Raw genomic sequence first — 17,643 nt, 5'->3', positions numbered from 1 at the left:
TGTTGGGGGGTGGCCGCTGTTCCTCCCCTCCCCACACACTTTGTCAGCCCCACACCATCCTTACCTGAAGCAGAACAATGCCCCCAGGGAGAATAGCAGATAACAAAACTGACTGTTTAATGCTTTTATACACAATATAAATTACACTGACTGGCATGGCAACAGCCATAGAACCAGTTCTGTTTCCCCCCCTACCCCCCTGTTCCCCAAACTCTGGCAGATGAAGGCTCCGACAGGCAGGTCCTGCCCCCAGAGGTGCCTGGGGGCATGGCACCACTGCTGCTGGGGCAGGCACCCAAGCCGCCGGTCGTGGCTTCGCCCTGCCTGGGCAGGATAGGGCTGCTGGAGACCCCGGTGCACCCGTGGGCCCTATGTAAGGCAACCCTGAGCCCCCCTGGAGTCTGCTTCCTGTCCCTCCCCCAGGGAGGGCAGGGGCTGCGGCTGGGGTGCCCCAGGGCTGAGGCACCTCGGGCCGATGCAGGGCAGCCGGGCTAAGTGCTGTCTCAGGGCAGGGCCGTGCCCACGGCTGGAGGGGCCAGGAGGGCTTTGGCATTGCGCGGGTTCACCCAGTTCTCAGCCGTGTGGCCGTGGATCTTCTGGTGGCGCTTGTAGTTGTCCCAGTGACCAGTGGTGTAGGGGCAGTCCCGGCACTGGAAGGGCTTCTCGCCTGTGTGCCGCAGCATATGCCGCTTCAGGTTCATGCTCTGGTTGCAGCTGTAGCTGCAGAGGCTGCACTGGAAGGGCTTGTCGCCCGAGTGGATGCGCCCGTGACGCTTGAGGTTGGCCAGATTGCCGCAGGCGTAGTCGCAGAGCTGGCACTTGTAGGGCTTCTCGCCCGTGTGCACTCGCTGGTGCCGCTTCAGGTTGTCGAGATGGGCGGAGGCGTAGGGGCAGAGCGGGCAGGCGAACGGCTTCTCCCCACTGTGCGTCTTCATGTGCCGCGCCAAGTGGTTGGGGTAGTGGGTGACGAAGGGGCAGAGGCTGCAGGCAAAGCCTTTGTCCCCAGTGCCCTTGCGGGGACTGGCGCCTGGCTCGGTGCCCAGCACTGCCAGGCTGCAGCGCCCGCAGACCTGCTCGGCCAGGCCCTCATCCTGCGCGAACCCATCGTCCAGCACCAGCCCGCACATGCGGCATGTGAAGGGGAAGAGCAGCTCTGGCAGCGCGGCCGCCTCCTCGCCCCGCAGCCGAGCGCAGCCGGGCAGGAAGGGGCCGCTGCCACTGCCCACATGCAGGCTCAGCTCTGGCAGCAGCGGCTCTGCGAGACAAACACAAACAGGGCCGTGAGCGGGACAACGCAGCGCTGGCAGGGCTCAGCTCTGCAAGGAGCCCCAGGCTCAGGGCGATGGTGCCCCAGCTGAGGCTGGTGGCACATGGCGCCAGGGCTGGCGCAGGTCAACGGCAGAATGTGTGCCTTGCCCATTCCCCAGCCCTGGGGCTGTGCCGTGGGGGGTCCCCCACACCACCCCCCTCTTTACCTGGGTCTTTGTCCCGCCGGTGCGGCCCCTCGCCTTCGGGCAGGCGGTGGCTGAGCATGTGCCGTTTCAGGTTGCGGCTCTGGTTGCAGCGATAGTCGCAGGCAGCGCACTGGAAGGGCTTGTCCTGGCTATGGACCCGTTCATGGCGTTTGAGGTTGCCCAGGCTGCTGCAGGCGAAGCTGCAGCACGTGCAGCGGTACGGCTTCTCCCCTGTGTGCGTGCGCAGGTGTCGGGTCAGGTTCACCAGCTGAGCAGAAGCGTAGGCACACTGCGGGCACGCGAACGGCTTCTCCCCGTTGTGTGTCTTCATGTGGCGCTTGAGGTGGCTGGAGTAGTGGGAGGCGAAGGGGCAAAGCTGGCAGGAGTACACGATGCGCTGGCTGCGGGCCCCCTCGGCACCGGCACACTGCAGGCAGCTCTGCCCCAGGCTGGCAGCCAGCTGCAGCCCGCACTGGCGGCAGGGCAGCGCTGCGGGGCCGGGCTCCCCACCCTCCTCAGGGTCGCTCTCCACACTCAGCTGCTGGTAGCCAGAGGAGCAGTCGTCGTCGCTCAGCGTGTATGCTGGGATGGCAATCTTCCCCACCAGGGTGTCTGCTGAGAAGACCGTGGGGATGGGATGGTGTCAGCCCAGCCCCTCCACTTGTGCCACCAGTCCCAGCAGGGCCTGTCTCAAGAAGGGGACTGCAGCCAGGAGGGGCCAGGCAGCTGCGCCTGCCCTAGCAGCACCCGGCAGCCTGCAGGAGCCCACCACCCTGCGCACAGCAGGGCGAGGAGACCCACGGCCACAACCTGCCCTGACACCCTGCTGCAGGGTCTGTCCTGGGTGCCCCAGGAAACCCTGTCACCTCCACCCTGCGGCTGGCAGGCACCAGGACGTGCGGGTAGTAAGGTGGCACAGGGGTGGGTCAGGCACCCACGCGGGCACTGCAGGGCCCAGCTGGTAGGAAGCAGCAGTGGTGGGAAGGCAGAAGGCGTGGAGCTCAGCCTGACCCAGGCAGGAGGGCTGGGTGCCTGTAAAACCTTGCTCCGGGCCCCCTCATTCTGCCACTACCCCAGCCCTGGGGATGGCAGCTGGTCCTACTCCCATGGCCGACACCACAGGGCTCCACCACCAGCCCCGCTCCATCATGCAGGAAAACAGACCTTCCCCAGCCCCACACAGCGCCGCTGGCGCACGGTGGTGGGGGGAAGCCTGTGCCAGGCTCTCAGAGGGCACATCTGCTTCCCAGGTGGGCACAGACCCGTCCTCCTGCAGCCCCAGGAAGGGATGACAGGAGTGGAGCCTGCTGGCCTCGTGCCCCAGGTGTGCCCCCAGGCTGGTGCTGGGGGCTGGAAGGGCAGTGACATGCAGCCAAAGCTTTGCCACTACCAGCCTCAAGCCGTGCCCAGCTGTCCCTGTGCTGTGCCTGACCTTGGAGCCTGAGACCCAACAGAGGCCCACCGCCCTGAGAAGCAGCGTGGGCCCTCCCCTTTGCTGCTGCCCACCTGGCTGCATCCAACTCCCAGAGCCCCAGGCAGGTGCAAGGGTGAGGCTGCTCCCAAGCTGCAGCATGGGGCAGCCCCTCCAGCCTCCAGTCCCCTTTCGCAAGCACTGCCTGAAGTGCAGACGTCAGAAAGGGGCATCCTGCGAGGGTCTGGCTATTGCCAGGGGAACCCTTGACCACACCTCAAGCTCCCACACTGAGGGTCTTCCCTGCCTCCTCAGCTCAGGCCTGCAGTCCAGCAGTGCCACAGCATCCCTGGAACACTGTGCCCTGAGTGTGGCCGTGTCAGTGCTGCCCAGCTGGGACAGCATGGCCCATAGGGTGAGGACGAGGCCAGTGATGGCTGTCCTGACCTCCTCAGTGGGCCCGGAGGTGCCTGGCCCCGCTCCCCAGCTGGGGCTGGCACCTGAGCGTTGGAAGGAAGGTATTTCTGACAGCAGAAGGTCTGCTGCAGAGAGCAGCTTTCAGCTCTCACAGCGTCCGGCTTCCAGAGCCGCTGAGCGGGCTTTGTCCTGGTGCTGGGCTCTGCGCACAGGCTGTGGGGAAGTGCAGCCCTTGAAGCAGAACCCCATCTGCCAGGCAGCTGGGACCACGCCTCGGCACGAGAGTGGGAGCTGCCGGCATGGCCCAGCGTGGCTGCTGAGGACGCAGACCGGAGCACAGACCTTGTGGACAGTGAGGGGACAGAGCCACAGGGATCGGGCGGGCCATGCCCCCCTCCTCTCACTACTGAGTATGTCCCCACGTTATTCACCGCTTGCTGTCGAGGGCAGTGAGTGATACTCCCACCAGTCCTTGTGAGGCACCTTAATGGAGCTGGACTGGTGCTTGCTCCTCTCTGGCTGCCTCGCACCGCAGGCTGACCTGGAGCCCGGTGTGCCGCCGGCTGGGTAGGCACCAGCTGGCCGCACAGAGGGGCTGGGGTGCCCGCGAGACAGGCAAGTGGCAGGGAGCAGAGGCTGATGGAGAGACAGCCCCGGCCCGGCTCCCCACACCCCACGCGATGCTGAGGGGTGGTGGTTGGGCAGGACCCCGCAGGGACGAGGCCCCGGCTCCTGGGTGGGCAGCAAAGCTGTGCCCCGGCGGCTTGGGGGAACCGGGGACTCCTGGGCAGAGCGGTGCGGACAGCTCCGGGGACGAGCCCGGCGATGGGGCAGCCTGCCAGCCCCGGTGTCCCCGCATCCCCAAAGCCACGACGGAGGTGGGGGAGCCTTAACGGAAGGGGGAGCGCTCGGGGTGTGGGGGGCTGGTCAGTACCGGGAATCGGTGCCGGGCGGGCAGAGACCAGCGGGGGCCGGGGCCTCACCCCGCGGGAGGTGATCCGGGAGGGGGAAGGCGCCCGGGGACGGAGCAGCCGCCGGGCGGGACCGCTCCCGGGGAGGGCGGCTACCGGATAGGGCCAAGCACGGGGGCCGGTACCGGCAGGGCCGGGCCGCGTCCCCGCCCGGCGGCGCTCCCGAAGGCGGGGCGGGGGGGGGCGCCCAGGACCGGCCGTCCCGGCGGGGCCCCGCTGCCGGGCCCGGACGGCGGCACGCACCTGGCGGTCCCTTCTCGAAGGCCAGGCCGCGGCCCAGCAGCAGGTCGCCGGGCAGCACCAGCGCCGCTCCCGCCGTCTCCTCGGGGCCGTCCTCGGCGTCCGCTGCAACACACCGAGCGCCGCGGGTCACCGCCGGGCCGCCGCCGCCGCCGCCGCCCCCCGGCCCCGCCGCGCACTCACCCTTCACCGGCTGCGGGTGGCTCTGCTTCCGCCGGGGCATCGTGGCCGGCCCCGGCCCCGGCCCGGCCCCGCCGCCCGCCCGCCCGCGGCCCGCCAGCCGCCCCCGCCAGCCCGGGGCGGCCGCCGCCGCCCCGCCTCGACCGGGCACTTCCGCTTCCGGCCGCCGCGGGGCGGGGCCAGCGCCGGAAGCGGGCACGGCGCCCCGGAAGCGCCCGGGGCACCCGGAAGCGTGCACTGGGTCCGCTGCCTCCCGCTTCCCTCCCGGCACCGCGCCGGCGTCTCCGGCGATGCGGCGCCAGGGGGGGGGGCCCGGGCCGCGCCGAGCCGCAGGAGAGGCAAGCGGGGGCTGGGCAGGGCCGGGTCCCCGCGGGCGGGAGCGGGGCGGGACGGGCGGCCGTGGGGTCCGGGAGCGGGGGCCACCGGGGTGAGGATGGGGAGGTGTCGACGGGTCTTTGTGCCCCACGGCGGGCGGCCCGAGGCCGCTTTCCCCCGCTGCCCCGCCGGGCATGGCCCCGCCGTGGGCGGCCGGAGGGCTCCTGAGCCCAGGGGGAAAGCTCGGCGAGTCCTCTGCCGGGACCGGCGCCAGTCCCCGCAGCCCCGCCGGTGGCTCCGGCCGTCCCAGCGCTCGGCACGCCGTCGGCCTCTCCCGACCGGAGAGGAGCGGGAGCGGGGCCTTTGCCGGCGGGGAGGGGGGCAGGTGCCCCTGTCCGGGGAGAGCGTTCTGCGGGGAGCGCCGGCGGGGCAGGGGGCCCGGGCAGGCGGCTGCTGGGGTCGGGGGGGTTGGGGGGGGGGGCAGCGTCGGAGCGGGAACGTGCCCCGCAGAGCCGCGGGGACAGCAGCCCCTTGTGCGGAGGGAAGGGCTGGAGGAGCAAGGTGTCTGGGTAAGGCAGCTGTGGGAGCGAGCTGGGGACCAGCCGCTGGAGGTGGAGGGTTGAAACAACTTCGCTGTCTGCGGCACTGACGGGCTTGCAGAGCTCCGGCGGCTCCCGGCAGAGTGGGGCTGGGGGGGTCCAGAGCCCGCGTTGCCCTGGGACGAGAGGGCAGGGTGGGCAGACAGGCTGGGGAACGGGCACACAGCAGGACGCGTGGGTAGCGGTGAGTGGCAGTGCTGTGGTCTTTCAGCATCTTGGTGCTTCCAGCTCTGAGATCTGCTCAGCCTGGGTGAGGCATCTGGGGCGTTTGGGAGTGCAGGGGGTGGATTTGCAGTCCTGCCTGTGGTCTGATCTCCAGGGTCGACTGAAACGATCCTTTGGAGACGCCCACCAGGGTCATGCTGCCTTGTACTGTCCTGGGGAGTGGAACAAGTCCAGTCGTGGAGCAGGTTGCCCAGAGAGGTTGCGCGGTCTTCGTCCTTGGAGGTTTTCAAGACCCAGCTGGCATAAAGCCCTTAGCCACAGTGCTGACCCTGATTTGAATGGGAAGGTGGACTGGAGACCTCTTGAGGTCCCTTTCCACCTGCATTATTCTGTGATCATGGTGACCCCCGTGGGAACTGGCTGCAGAGGAAGGGGACCCCAGCTCCCCACAGCCAGGCATGGGAGGAGAGGCAACTGCAGAACAAGCTCAGGAGCGGCCCTGGTGTTGGGGCACTGTGGCCATGCCGTGGCTCCTCTGCAGCCATTGCCTCTGTCAGGCCTATCCCTATGGTCACAGCTCTCTCAAGGACTGCAGAGCTGAGCCCTATTGCCTGGTTCTCCCAGGAGTGCATGTGGGCGATGGGCCCCCATGCGATGGAGCTCCTGATTTCACTTGGCATGTCCCTGTGGTTCATAACTCCCCTTTCCAGAAAATCTCCCCCAGTTTGTGTGGCTCAGACCCCAGACACTCAGATGTGCTCTGACCCTGCCAGGCAAGGAGCCTGATGGGCCCCGGGGATGCTGCGATGGCTTCTCGTGCAGCCCAGTCACACCTCTGCTCCCAGGGGAGCTCAGCCATCTCATGCTGTCACGTTTCCCTCTGCTTGGGTTGGTTTCCCACAGCTTCTGTCTCCGCTGTCCCAGCGTTGTGCAGACCGGGGACATCCAGGGCTTTGTGTCCTTCTTCTTGGGGAGAAGGGCCCCTGGTTACCCTGCTCGGGGACTTGTTTGGCCACACTGTGGTTTGGCCCATCTCCAGGGATGGCCCATGTGCAGCTGTGTGTGTGTTGGGGTCAGCAGCCCTGCTTTGGCTCAGCCGTACCTTGTACTCGTCCTCTGATGCCTAGGTCCATGGCCTGGATGTGGTCCCCATCTACAGGACTCGTTCTGCCTTCTCTGTGGCTCTATTAGTAGACCTCTGTGATGTGTCCAAGCAACTCTGGCTGTGTGAGCTGCTGCTGCTGCTGAGTCTCTTCACAAATAGTTTTTGTTTATTTGCAGGTCCTTGAGGGAGTCGAATGTGTTGGACTTGGTGGCAGTCCCAGGGAAGCGATGGCCATGCTGTGTCGTCAGCAATGATTCCCCACTGACAGGTACCTCGGGGCCAGAGGATGGGGCCGCTTAGATCCCTGCCGAGGCTTCTTCACTTGTGTTGCGCAGCCCTGGCCATTTAGTCAAGGTGTTGGAGTCCCGGTGCAGGAGCTGCGCAGGCCCGGGGTGTCTCCTCGCCGGCTGGCCCCGCTGGTCGGACAGCTGATGTCCACGGTGTCGGCGCAGCTTTTGTTGCTGCTCAGGTGCTGGCTCCTGCTGTTCTGCCAGGTGGAGTTCGCAGTGATGGCATCAGTCATGCGAGGCAGTGGTGCCACTGCCCTCCCCCATGTTTGAGCACATTCCTTCCTGCTCTCTTCCTGCAGTACCTCCCACCCTCTAACAACCATTTAAATCCAATCTCAGCCCGGTTTCCACGAGCTCTTCAGTTGCCACCTCACTGGAAAGTGCTTTATCACCCGGGGTGGCACAGTGCAGCACCTTACTCGTTCCCAGCAGAGCAGATGTGATTGGACTCCTTGGTCTCACCTGAGCTGTCACTAATACTTGCCTCTTCCCGTGCCAGCGCTTCTGCTCTTCTAGCTGTGCTCAAACCGGAAAACCAGCAGAGGCTGTTAGAGGTGGAGGCATGCAGCGATGCTGTGGAGGTGTAAAGCATAGGGTGCAACTTTTTGGGGTATAGATAAGGAAAGAGCAAGGAGAACAGTGGAGGGACTGGCCCTGCTGTCAGGAGGGATTCTGGTGTGGCCTCAGACTCATGAGCTCTAAGGGAACACTGACAGATTTGCCTCCTCTCTCCTGTAATCACCTGGCTCCTGGTCACTTAATTAACTGGCTCTTGGGTCCCTTGGCTTGGTTGGTTGTCTCTTCTACAAACTCAGCAGCAGCTTGGGTGATGCAGGTTTTAGTGCAGCACTTGGGATGTGGGGAAGCACTCTTCAGAAGTGACCGCTCCCCACAGGGCTTCAGGTGCTGCTGCCCTCGGTTGCAGGGTGCATGGGGGAGCTCTCTCCTCCTGGGACAGTTCAGGATCCAACCTTGGTGGAGGAAGCACTTTCTCTGTGGCAGTGAGACGTTCCCTGCTGTCCTGTGAGCTAACCCTGGGGAGGAGTAGTGAGTGATGGCGGTTTTGATTTGCCCTGAGTTTTCCTCTGGGCTCCGTCCAAACAGCTGGCAGGGTGGCAGGCCTGTTGGCAGCATGGTAGTGGGGTCTCATGGGTGCCGAGGGTCCGTTCCCACGCCTGGGGTCCAGAGCTCGCTCTCACGTGTGGTTCCTTCACAGGCTGAGTGGCACTGACTGCAGATGGAGATGGTTCAGCTGTTGCCTGTGGAGAGGATGCCGGCTCTGAGGCCCAGGTAGGAGCCTGGCCATGGGGGCCGTGCTGGGGCTGGCACCTCCCTGCTGCCCTCCCTAGCCTGCCAGCAGCTGGCTGCTGCCCCAACGGGCCACCATGGAGCGGCCCACGCGGGTACCCGGGCCCCTCTGCCTCCTGGGCTTCTTTGGGCGGAAGCCGAAGGCTGTCGGAAGGGAGACATCACCAGAACGGGAGCCAGAGCTGGAGGAGCCTGAGGAGATGTGTATCGCACTGCCCCTGGGCGAGGGCGGGGAGCTGGTGGAGTGTCCCCTGTGCCTGCTGCCCCAGCCTCCCGAGGCCTTTCCCACCCTGGCCTCCTGTGACCACCGTTCGTGCCGGGCCTGCCTGGAGCAGTACCTCCGCATTGCTGTCAGCGAGAGCCGTGTGCAGGTGGCCTGCCCGCACTGCCCTGCTGCGCTCCAGCCCGCTGACATCCACCGCCTCCTGGCCGAGCCCGCCCTCCGTGACAAGTACGAGGAGTTCCTCCTGCGACGGCTGCTGGTGGCCGACCCCGGCACCCGCTGGTGTCCGGCACCCGACTGCAGGTGACCGTCCAGCCCTTTGTGCAGAGCCGGGAGCAGGGGCGTGGTGTGGGTCCCCTCTTCCTGCACTGGTGGAGGTGATGGGCTTCCCCACCAGGGAGCTGGTGCACAGCAGACTGTGCCTGTGTCCTGTGAGCCTTTTCCAGGCTCAGTCCCCTCGGGATTTGGTCCTGTGTGGAGTTGTACCTGCTCAGAGAGATCTCCTGATCCCTGTACCGGCTGCAGAGCCTGGGCAGCTGTGTGTCTCTGCCAGGGCTGGTGCTCTCGGCCATGCTGGGCCAGTCTGCGACGCCCTAGGGGAACTGTGTGGGTGCTGGATGGGGAAGGCTGTGCTGCAGTCTGCGACGCCCCAGGGGAACTGTGCGGGTGCTGGATGGGGAAGGCTGTGCTGCAGTCTGAGCTGGTGAGAATGTCTCCTGGCTCTCCTGAGGAGGGGCTGCAGCTCTGCTCAGCCTGGAGCTGGGACCTGCCACTGCATGGCCTGGCCGTGCCCGGGAGGAGAACGGCTGCGTGCTGTTCAGGGATGCAGGGAGGGCCGTGGGCACCACTGCCCCCCCACCCCAACACTGACCGCCTTCTCTCCACAGCTATGCTGTCATCGCCTATGGCTGTGCCGAGTGTCCCCGCCTCACCTGCGGGCGTGAAGGCTGTGGCACTGAGTTCTGCTACCACTGCCGGCAGCCCTGGCACCCTGACGGCCCTTGTGTACCAGTGCCACCTGCCCCCAGCCTGGCCAGCCCTGCAGCACAGCTAGTCCACCCGGAGGACTTGGCCCACGGTGAGACCCTGGCCCAGGGTGGGAGCAAGCAGGGCAGGGTTTTGGCACGGCCGAGCGGCACAGTCAGATGCCTTTTTGTACTTTCCTGCCTGGGGGGATGCTGGAGTCAGGACCCAGTGGTCCCCACTGGCTGCCTTGGTGTGGAGGCATGTAGCCCCTGTGCTGGTTGAGCTGGGGTGTGTGGAGAGGGACCTTGCTGTGCCTGGCTAACCCTGACACCCATGGGACAGGCTGCAATCCTGGGACGGTGTGGGGGTGGACCTGCACTGTCCTGTCTTGCTCCCACCCATCCCATCTCATCTCCTTCCCCCCATCAGCTGAGGCTGAGGACATCAAAGTCTGTCCCCGCTGCAGTGCCTTCATCATGAAGATCAATGATGGGAGCTGCAACCGCATGAACTGCACGGTCTGTGGCTGCCTCTTCTGCTGGCTCTGCCTGCAGGAGATCTCTGATGTGCACTTCCTCAGGTCAGTGCAGGGCTGTGGGGCCGTGGGGTGTGCTGGGGGGGCTGGAGCAGAGGGGCTGCCAGGAGCTGAGGGGTGGTTGCAGGAGCTGCCCCTGGGCTGAGCTGGGGGTGCTGTGATGCTGGGCTGGGGCTGGGGCCAGGAGCTGTGGGGCTAGGATGGGGGGCAGCAAGGCCCTGCTGAGAGCCATGGCCATGTGCAGCCAGGTTTGGGGCTGGCTGGGCTGTGGGGCTGATCGGGGTGGGAGCAGAGTGGTCTGCGCTGCTGGGTCTGGCAGGGCTGAGGGCCTGGGACTGGCTGTAGGCACCCCACAGGTGGGATCCCAGGTGGCAGCTGGAGCTCGGGATTGGGATGGGGCAATTTGGCTTTCTGCTTCCCCGGTGGGCCCATGGGTCTCCCCCCAGCGCAAGGGCGGGCTGTGCTGGTGTCTGCCGGCCCCTGCACAGGAACCATTGGCCCAGCCCTGCTCTGTCCTCGCAGCCCCTCTGGCTGCACCTTCTGGGGGAAGAGGCCTTGGTCACGGACCCGGAAGATCCTGTGGCAGCTGGGCATGGTGCTGGGGGCGCCTATGGTGATCTCCCTCGTCGCGGGCATCGCTGTCCCTGTCATTACCATTGGGATCCCCATCTACATGGGTAGGAAGGTACTGGCAGGGGGCCCCGGAGTCCCCATGGTCCCACTCCCTGCTGAGCCTGGCAGCCCATGGCCTCAGGCCTGGACAGACACGCAGTGCTCCCCGCTGCCCACAGCATGTCCCTGTGCCACCCCTGACTCCCCACAGCCCCTCCTTGCGGGGACCCTCTCCACTGCCCACCCCAGCACCCTCTGCCAGTGAGGGAGGTCTCGGCCTGGAGAGGTGGGGGGTTGGGGTGGGCAAAGGAGGAAGGGGTCTGGGGGTCCAGGGGTGTTTTCCAGGGACACCTGAGCTGTGGTGGCAGCACTGTCATGGCTGCCTGTACCTGAGGAGATGGAGGGGGTGTCCGGGCAGCTGTGGCTGCAGCTAGAGCTCTGCCAGGGCCGGGAAGAGGCCCCGTCCCTGCAAGCTGTGCGCCGAGATCTCTGCAGAGCCCTTCACCCGTCTTGCTTCTCCTCGAGGTGCTGGGCCAGAGCCGGAGGAGCAGCCTGTCGGGGTGCCAGCAGTGCCTCTCTGTCACCAGCAGTGTCCTCCTCTCTCTCTTTGTGTCCCCCATCATAACAGCTGTCACCGTGGGTAAGTGTGCCGGGCCAGGGCTGAGGACACTGCCCACATGCTGGAGAGAGTGGAGCTCGGGCCTGGGGGCCGCTGCAGCGGAGTCTCTGGAGGGGGATGTCTGAGACCTGGGGCACTGGGGCTTCGCCCAGGGGGCTGCCGGTGTGGGCCAGGCAATAGCTGCCTGTCTGCCCGCAGGAGTCGGCGTGCCCCTGATGCTCACCTACGTCTACGGGGTGGTGGTGCTGTCGCTGTGTCGGAGCCGCTGGGGGTGCGGGGGTGGCCGCAGTCCGCCCAGGGATCTCGGCGTGGTGGAGCTGGAGAACCTGACCAAGCGTGAGTCCTGTGCTGCTGTCTGTCCGCTGGCCTGTGCCCTCCATTGGGCTGCACAGGCCCTGGTCCTGCCTCACGTCTCTGTGGCTGTGACATCTCCAGAGCCAGGGGCTCCCTGTGGACCCACGTTGGTTCTGCCCCAGGTGGTGCCACACACACCTCTGTCCCTGTGGGGAGGCTGCAGACTGGCATCCTGGGACCAGCTTGTTTGCACCCCCTGCCAGGTGCCTGGTGGCCTATTCTGCTCCCTGCTCCGATGGGGAGCGGTCCTTGCAAAAAAATCTCTCTTTCCACCAGTGAATGAGCTGTGGTCAGTGCTGCCCAGCCCCAGGCCAGGTGAGGACGGAGTCCTGGACACAACCACCTTCCCCAGCAGCCGCCATAGCCCGCGCCGTGGGGCAGTGTGGAAGGAGCATGACAGCCAGTCAGCCAGCATGGTGGCCCTCGCAGGGAGCATGCTGAGCGAGGGTCAGGACATGTCCTACAGGTGAGCCGGGACTGCTCTGCAGGGGAGGCAGAGCGGTCTGGCGCATCCCCTTCCTAACAGCCTTCCCCACACCTGCTGTACTGGGAACGGATGTGGTGATGTCCCCCTTTGGGCTGCTGCCCTCAGGCCCTGTGTTTGTCTGCAGGGAAGGCATCAACATCGAGGTGGAAGTGTCGATCGAAGCAGTGCCGCATCCTGCCCGGGAGCAGAGCCTGTGCAGTGCGCTGTCAGGGCAGAGTCTCTCTGGGGACTCCCTTGGAGGCACCAGTGACAGGTGCAGCACCATGGGCATCCCTGCAGAGTGAGGGGGACTGAGCAGCACTGAGTGGTGAGACCCTCAATCCACAGAGCCCCCACCTGGGCTCCCACCTGCCACTGACACAAAGATCCCATGCTCTCCTGTGGCAGAGCTGGTGACCCTCTGTGGGGCACCACCAGCCCCATGAACTGGGTCCTGGCCATCCCCCAGGCTGGCAGGGCCCTGACTGCACTCAGTGCTGCCTGCAGCCTGCGCCCAGCCCCATCCACCCCTTCCCGAAGGCAGTCTTCAGCATTGGCACCACTGGGAAATAAAACTACTCTCTGAGGGTCTGTCTGTCTCCTGCGGCACAGCCACCCCCCCCCCCCCCCCCCCCCCCGACGGCACAGCCCCCATCACAGCAGGCTCCGATCGGTGCTGTGTTTCCCCCCCCCGACAGGTACTGCAGGAGGCCAAGCAGGTGGGGTACAAGTAGGGCCAGGGAGCAGGGCAAGAGTGGGGATATTCTCTCGTGCAAACACCCCAGAAAACTGAGTGCTGCGGGTGCAGGACCAGCACAGCACATGGCTGGCAGCTGGGAGGGTGGGCTGTTGCTGCAGAGCCTCAGCCAGCACCAGCAAACTGAGCAGCTTGGGTAGGGGCTGAGCCTTGCCCCAGCTGGGCCAGCCCCTAGGGCACAGTATGTGGCACCCATGCATCCTGCATGTCCCCAGCTACTTTCCTGGGGGCAGCGAGTGGCTTCCAGCAGATAGACCTTGAGTGTGGTGCAGGACAGCTGCAGCTGGGGCCCAGAGCAGCCCCTGAGGGTGGGAGGCTGCACACTGTGCCAGGAAGAGCTGGGGAGCACACGTGTCTCTCTGTGATGATCTGTGTCTGTATATCTGCATCCCTGCCTGCCCGCCCCGGCTGCTCCAGCAGTGTGTGAAGGGGTCCCAGGGCTGTCGGAGAGAAGGGCTGTGCCCTGGGCAAGCTATGGGTGATGCTTTAGCATGTGGGGTGCTGCAGGACAGGGACCTGCCTGGATCCTTCTTGTGATGGGCACCCAGTCCAAAGCAGGAGAGAAAACTCTGCTGAAGATCTGGTAGCTTCTCCCAGCTGGAGGAGGCACCAGCAGTGAGGCTGCCTGCAGCACCCAGGCTCCCACAGCTGCTCCCCTCCCCAGTAGCACTGGGATTACAGGGCCCCACACAGCCCTGCACTCCTGGGGGCCAGGTTAGCCACCACCATAGATAGCTGTGGTACGCCACGTCCTGCATCAGCTTCCCTCCATGCCCTGTGGGATGTTGGCATGGGCTGCAGGGCACCCATTTCTATGTGTGGACAAGGACAAGGCAGTGGTGGCCAACCTGGTGCCTCTATGCACGGAGGGGGTTGTGGCCTCCCACCCTATCTGCGGGCAATGAGGCTGCCCTTGATGAATGCCCTGGACAGGCTGCAGGGTTGGGGTGGGGGCAGCTGCCCCTGTGCCCAAGCTTCTGGGGCCAAGCAGCTCGAAGTTGTGGGTGCTGATCCCCACCAGGAATCCATCCTGCAGCCAGGCCAGCGTGGAGGGACCATGTAGTAATGCCACAAGCTGTGGGTAGGGACCCTGAGCCAGATGGAGTGTGCAGCCTCAGGCAAGTGGGATCCTGCCTATGACGAGTCTGACTCCACTGCAGCATCCTTGGGAGAAAAAGCTGCTTCTGAACATTTAGCTGCTTAATGTTTAGCAGAGTCTAGCAGCACCTTGCACAGTTGTGGGGACTTGTACTGATTGGGGTGGGTAGGTGCTGCCTACACCATCACCCTTCCCCAGCCATGCATGGTCGCAGAACGCTCCACACTGGTGTGAGGCACTGACCCCAGCACATGATGGGTGCAGCTGCTATGGCACCTGTCTCTCACCCAGCAATCATCAGGTCCCTTCCCTGGTCCCATAGCTGAAAGCCAGAGCCGACCAGGACTCCTGTGGTCCCATAGCCACCTCCTTGCCCGCTGCTCCCATGCTCTCACACCCAGAGCTGCCCTTAGAGACCCACTCACTCCTTTGCTCCCAGGCCCCACCACCTACTGCACAGCTGGTACACCTGCCCTTTGCTAGTGCTCATATGTGCATGCATTGCTGGCACCACAGACACTCCCCCACCTCCTCTGCACTCACATGGAGGAAAGTAAATAGTTGAAGGTGGGGGTTTGATATGGTGACAGGACAGACTGTGATGATCAGGCACAGGGCATGGCCAGACTCAGGTACTGCATAGTCTCTGCTTACATGCAAATAAACCCTTTTATTCCCTTATCCCTTTATTTCCCACACTTATTCCTCCCCAAATCTCCTAAATCCCTCCCTTTTCCCACCTTTGGTTCCTCCCCTGAACATCCGGTAATAAATCCTGCACTGTCCCCAAATGCTCTTTCCCTGCATCCCATAATGTGTCCTGCACTCCTAGGCAGCCACCCTTCTGTGCTTGCAAGGTGATCAGAGAGCTCCTGATGAGGCATGGTGATGGGTTTCACGCCTGGACCATGGGGCTAATGGCTCTCCTGGGACAGCCCTGGGAGGGGCCCAGATGGGTGTCTGTGATTTGGGTCCCCCCACCTGCTCTTGTACCTCTTTGTCCTTCTGGCTTTTTGGACATTGGCCTTTGAGGGGCTGGTGCTTCCCTTCTGATGGGCCTGGGAGTAGCTGGGTCAGGTTATTAATCAAATTACTCCTCCTGCCCTTGTTTCTTTGTGCCTCCTTTGTGTCTGCAGCTGAGCTTATCACATCACCTAACAGCCTGGGCTTCCTGGTGCCTTCAGCAACCAACTCTCAGACCTCTGGTCTCTCCAGGATCTGTCCCAGGCTACACCAAAACCTGGCTCCCAAACCTCTTTGCCTGCTCACCATCAAGTCCAGCTTGATACTCGCTGGCAAGTACATATTGAGGTACACGTCCCTCCCCAGCGCACTGGTCTCTCCCTTTGCTGACGCTCAGACCCACACACCCCCGCATGCAGCAGAAAGAGCCCACACACCCAGGAAAACATCTAGAAAAGAAGATCACTTTGTGGCGATTCCCCGCTTTTTTTTTTTTTAAACACACAACTGGCCCCTTTTATGCCCTTTTCCCATGCTCATTCCTCCCCCCCCCCCTCCAGTCCCTCCCTCCCCGCAAACAGCCCCTAGCAGTCCCATCTGCCCCCAGATCCCACAGCAAGTCACAAGCCCTGTGGGCAGGAGCCCCTGTTGCTGCCAGGGGTGTCACCCACTGACCCCTGTGGATCCCAGGCAGCCCTAGGTCTGAGCTGGCTCCCAAAGAGGTCACCAGGACCCCCAGCTCCTTGGCTCCTTTGCATTTGTGGAGATGAGCTGTCCTCACATAAGCTGCTGGGCAGGCTTAGCAAAACTCCTGATTCTATTCTTTCAACAGCTTCAGTAGGTTGATGAAAATACCTGTAGATATAAGGGCCTTTGATATGGCACATGACATACCCACAAAGCATTCCGATTAAAAACTAGCATGATAAAACATCAATAGAGTACACGGTAAATGGTCTAAACCCAGTTACACCTCGGTACAAATTACTAATGTGAGATCACCACTAATGAGAGCTATTTTAGCAGACTCCACAGAGACTGGTACTAACTCCTGTATCAAAAACTTTCTTTAATGACCAAGAAGAAAGTTTAAAACCAAACCCTCTTGAAACTGATGCCTCGCAGCAGGAAAAAGACAGCAGGCACATGACAATTCAGACAAAGTGTTTTTAACCCCACCTGGTGAAACTGCCTCTCGGTTCAGCCTCCCAGAGCACTGCAGCTCCGGGCGCTCCGTCCAGGACTGGGATTTACCCTTCTGCACAAAGCTCTACAGCATCACTACTGTCCCTGTTCTAAAAAGGACACATGGAAACTAGAGGGACTTCACAAATAACAAATGCTTTTAGGACTAGAGAAAATAATTCTGCTCATTTCTGTGACAATTCAGTCTGTTTATTCAAAATTTGGGGACATCTTGGTCAGCACATTCATAGCAGGGAGGAAACGTCAAGTACTGAGCTGCCCCTTAGCCAGAGTGATCCTGAGACAAACCCATCTGGCAGCGAATGAAAGATGCCCTGAGAAGAAACTCACTTTTGCAAAGGCAAAAACCTCCTTGGGAAGGAAAAATCTCCTACTCAGGGAGCAGCATTCTAGGGGAACACATCAGCTCATCCAGAAAGTTTATGTGCGCAGAAACAGTCAGCCTGAGCAGCAAGTCTGACTGCAGTGCCTGTGGGTGTTTGTGGCTCTGAACTCCCAACCCCGAGCAGGGCCACAGGAGCCCAGCCTGAATGATCCAGGGACCAAAACAGTTCAGGTCTGGACACATCATCACTGGAGAGCCACTAGACAGAGGGGCTTAAGCTCAGGGCCACCAGGGAAGAGGCTCAAAGATGACACGAGATGCACCCATCCAGGCTGGTGAGGCATGGGCTGACTGAACTGCACAAGCTGAGACAACAGGCCAGGACCAGGAAGGTGGACTACATCTTCAAAGAGGGAAGACTTGCAGCGCAAGGCGTTGCTGGGGCACTCCGCCACAACACAGGAACTCCAGAGCAGCCAGAGGAAGTTGTGCCAGGTGACCTGGCCTGCAAACCTCATCAGCGCTTCCCTGTGCTCCCCACCATGCCAGGTGGAAGGTGAAGGGGCACAGCAGCAGGGAGTAGCAACCAAGCTTTCCATCAGTGGTTTACAGCCCAGGAACTTCACTCCTGCAGGAGCAGCTGCAGTATTGACACACATTGTACAAGCTTTACATCATCCAGCACGCCAGACAGGAGCTGCCTCTTGCCCCACCTTGAAGAGAGCACACAGCTAGATGGGGTGCAGCACGCTGTGGTCAAGTTAGTTCAGGAGGGTGACTGGTACCCTTGTCCCTTCAGCAGGCATAAACTGTCTCCAGAGACTTGTTTCCTGCTCTATGTTCAACAGATTGTCCTCAGTTCAGCCACCTCCAGGTAATAGAGAGGCAGCAGGCCCAAGCACTGCAGCAGGGGCTGGTGCTCTGCAACCACATGGCAGAAGCCAGCTGCTTCTCGTAAGCTGCAGACACATCCCCCACAGTGCCCTGAGACACCAGACATTCTCCTCCCCATCCCACCTTGCTCACGCCCCACCACCTCCAGGAAATAACCAAGGACCAAAAG

General features: G+C 63.1%; 2 protein-coding genes across 8 annotated transcripts; one reads left to right on the top strand and one right to left on the bottom strand.

Moving 5' to 3' along the window:
• Positions 1-100: 100 nt before the first annotated feature.
• On the bottom strand, positions 101-4,788 carry ZNF513 (zinc finger protein 513). Of its 4 annotated transcripts, none has more exons than XM_030037149.2 (4): positions 4,677-4,788; positions 4,497-4,598; positions 1,476-2,069; positions 101-1,255 (listed from the first exon to the last, which is right to left on the bottom strand). In XM_030037149.2, the coding sequence occupies exons 1-4, from the start codon at positions 4,714-4,716 to the stop codon at positions 504-506; spliced, it is 1,488 nt and encodes a 495-aa protein (XP_029893009.1). In that variant the 5' UTR covers positions 4,717-4,788; the 3' UTR covers positions 101-503. The 4 variants fall into 4 exon arrangements, with proteins under 4 accessions (XP_029893009.1, XP_029893010.1, XP_029893011.1 ...); XM_030037150.2 differs by having other exon boundaries at positions 1,476-2,066; XM_030037151.2 differs by lacking the exon at positions 4,497-4,598 and having other exon boundaries at positions 4,677-4,731.
• Positions 4,789-5,468: 680 nt separating this feature from the next.
• LOC115350973 (E3 ubiquitin-protein ligase RNF19B-like) lies at positions 5,469-12,821 on the top strand. 4 transcript variants are annotated; one of them, XM_041128910.1, is made up of 10 exons: positions 5,469-5,997; positions 7,034-7,125; positions 8,364-8,981; positions 9,566-9,756; positions 10,074-10,224; positions 10,603-10,864; positions 11,317-11,431; positions 11,609-11,746; positions 12,041-12,230; positions 12,376-12,821. In XM_041128910.1, the coding sequence occupies exons 3-10, from the start codon at positions 8,533-8,535 to the stop codon at positions 12,533-12,535; spliced, it is 1,656 nt and encodes a 551-aa protein (XP_040984844.1). In that variant the 5' UTR covers positions 5,469-5,997; positions 7,034-7,125; positions 8,364-8,532; the 3' UTR covers positions 12,536-12,821. The 4 variants fall into 4 exon arrangements, with proteins under 4 accessions (XP_040984844.1, XP_040984842.1, XP_040984843.1 ...); XM_041128908.1 differs by having other exon boundaries at positions 5,469-6,010; XM_041128909.1 differs by having other exon boundaries at positions 5,469-6,034.
• Positions 12,822-17,643: the final 4,822 nt, after the last annotated feature.

The sequence above is a fragment of the Aquila chrysaetos genome, chromosome 15, assembly GCF_900496995.4.
Source record: "Aquila chrysaetos chrysaetos chromosome 15, bAquChr1.4, whole genome shotgun sequence".
NCBI lineage: Eukaryota > Metazoa > Chordata > Aves > Accipitriformes > Accipitridae > Aquila > Aquila chrysaetos.
Note: the sequence above shows the minus strand (reverse complement) of the source record. Positions and strands in the feature narration are given on the sequence as shown.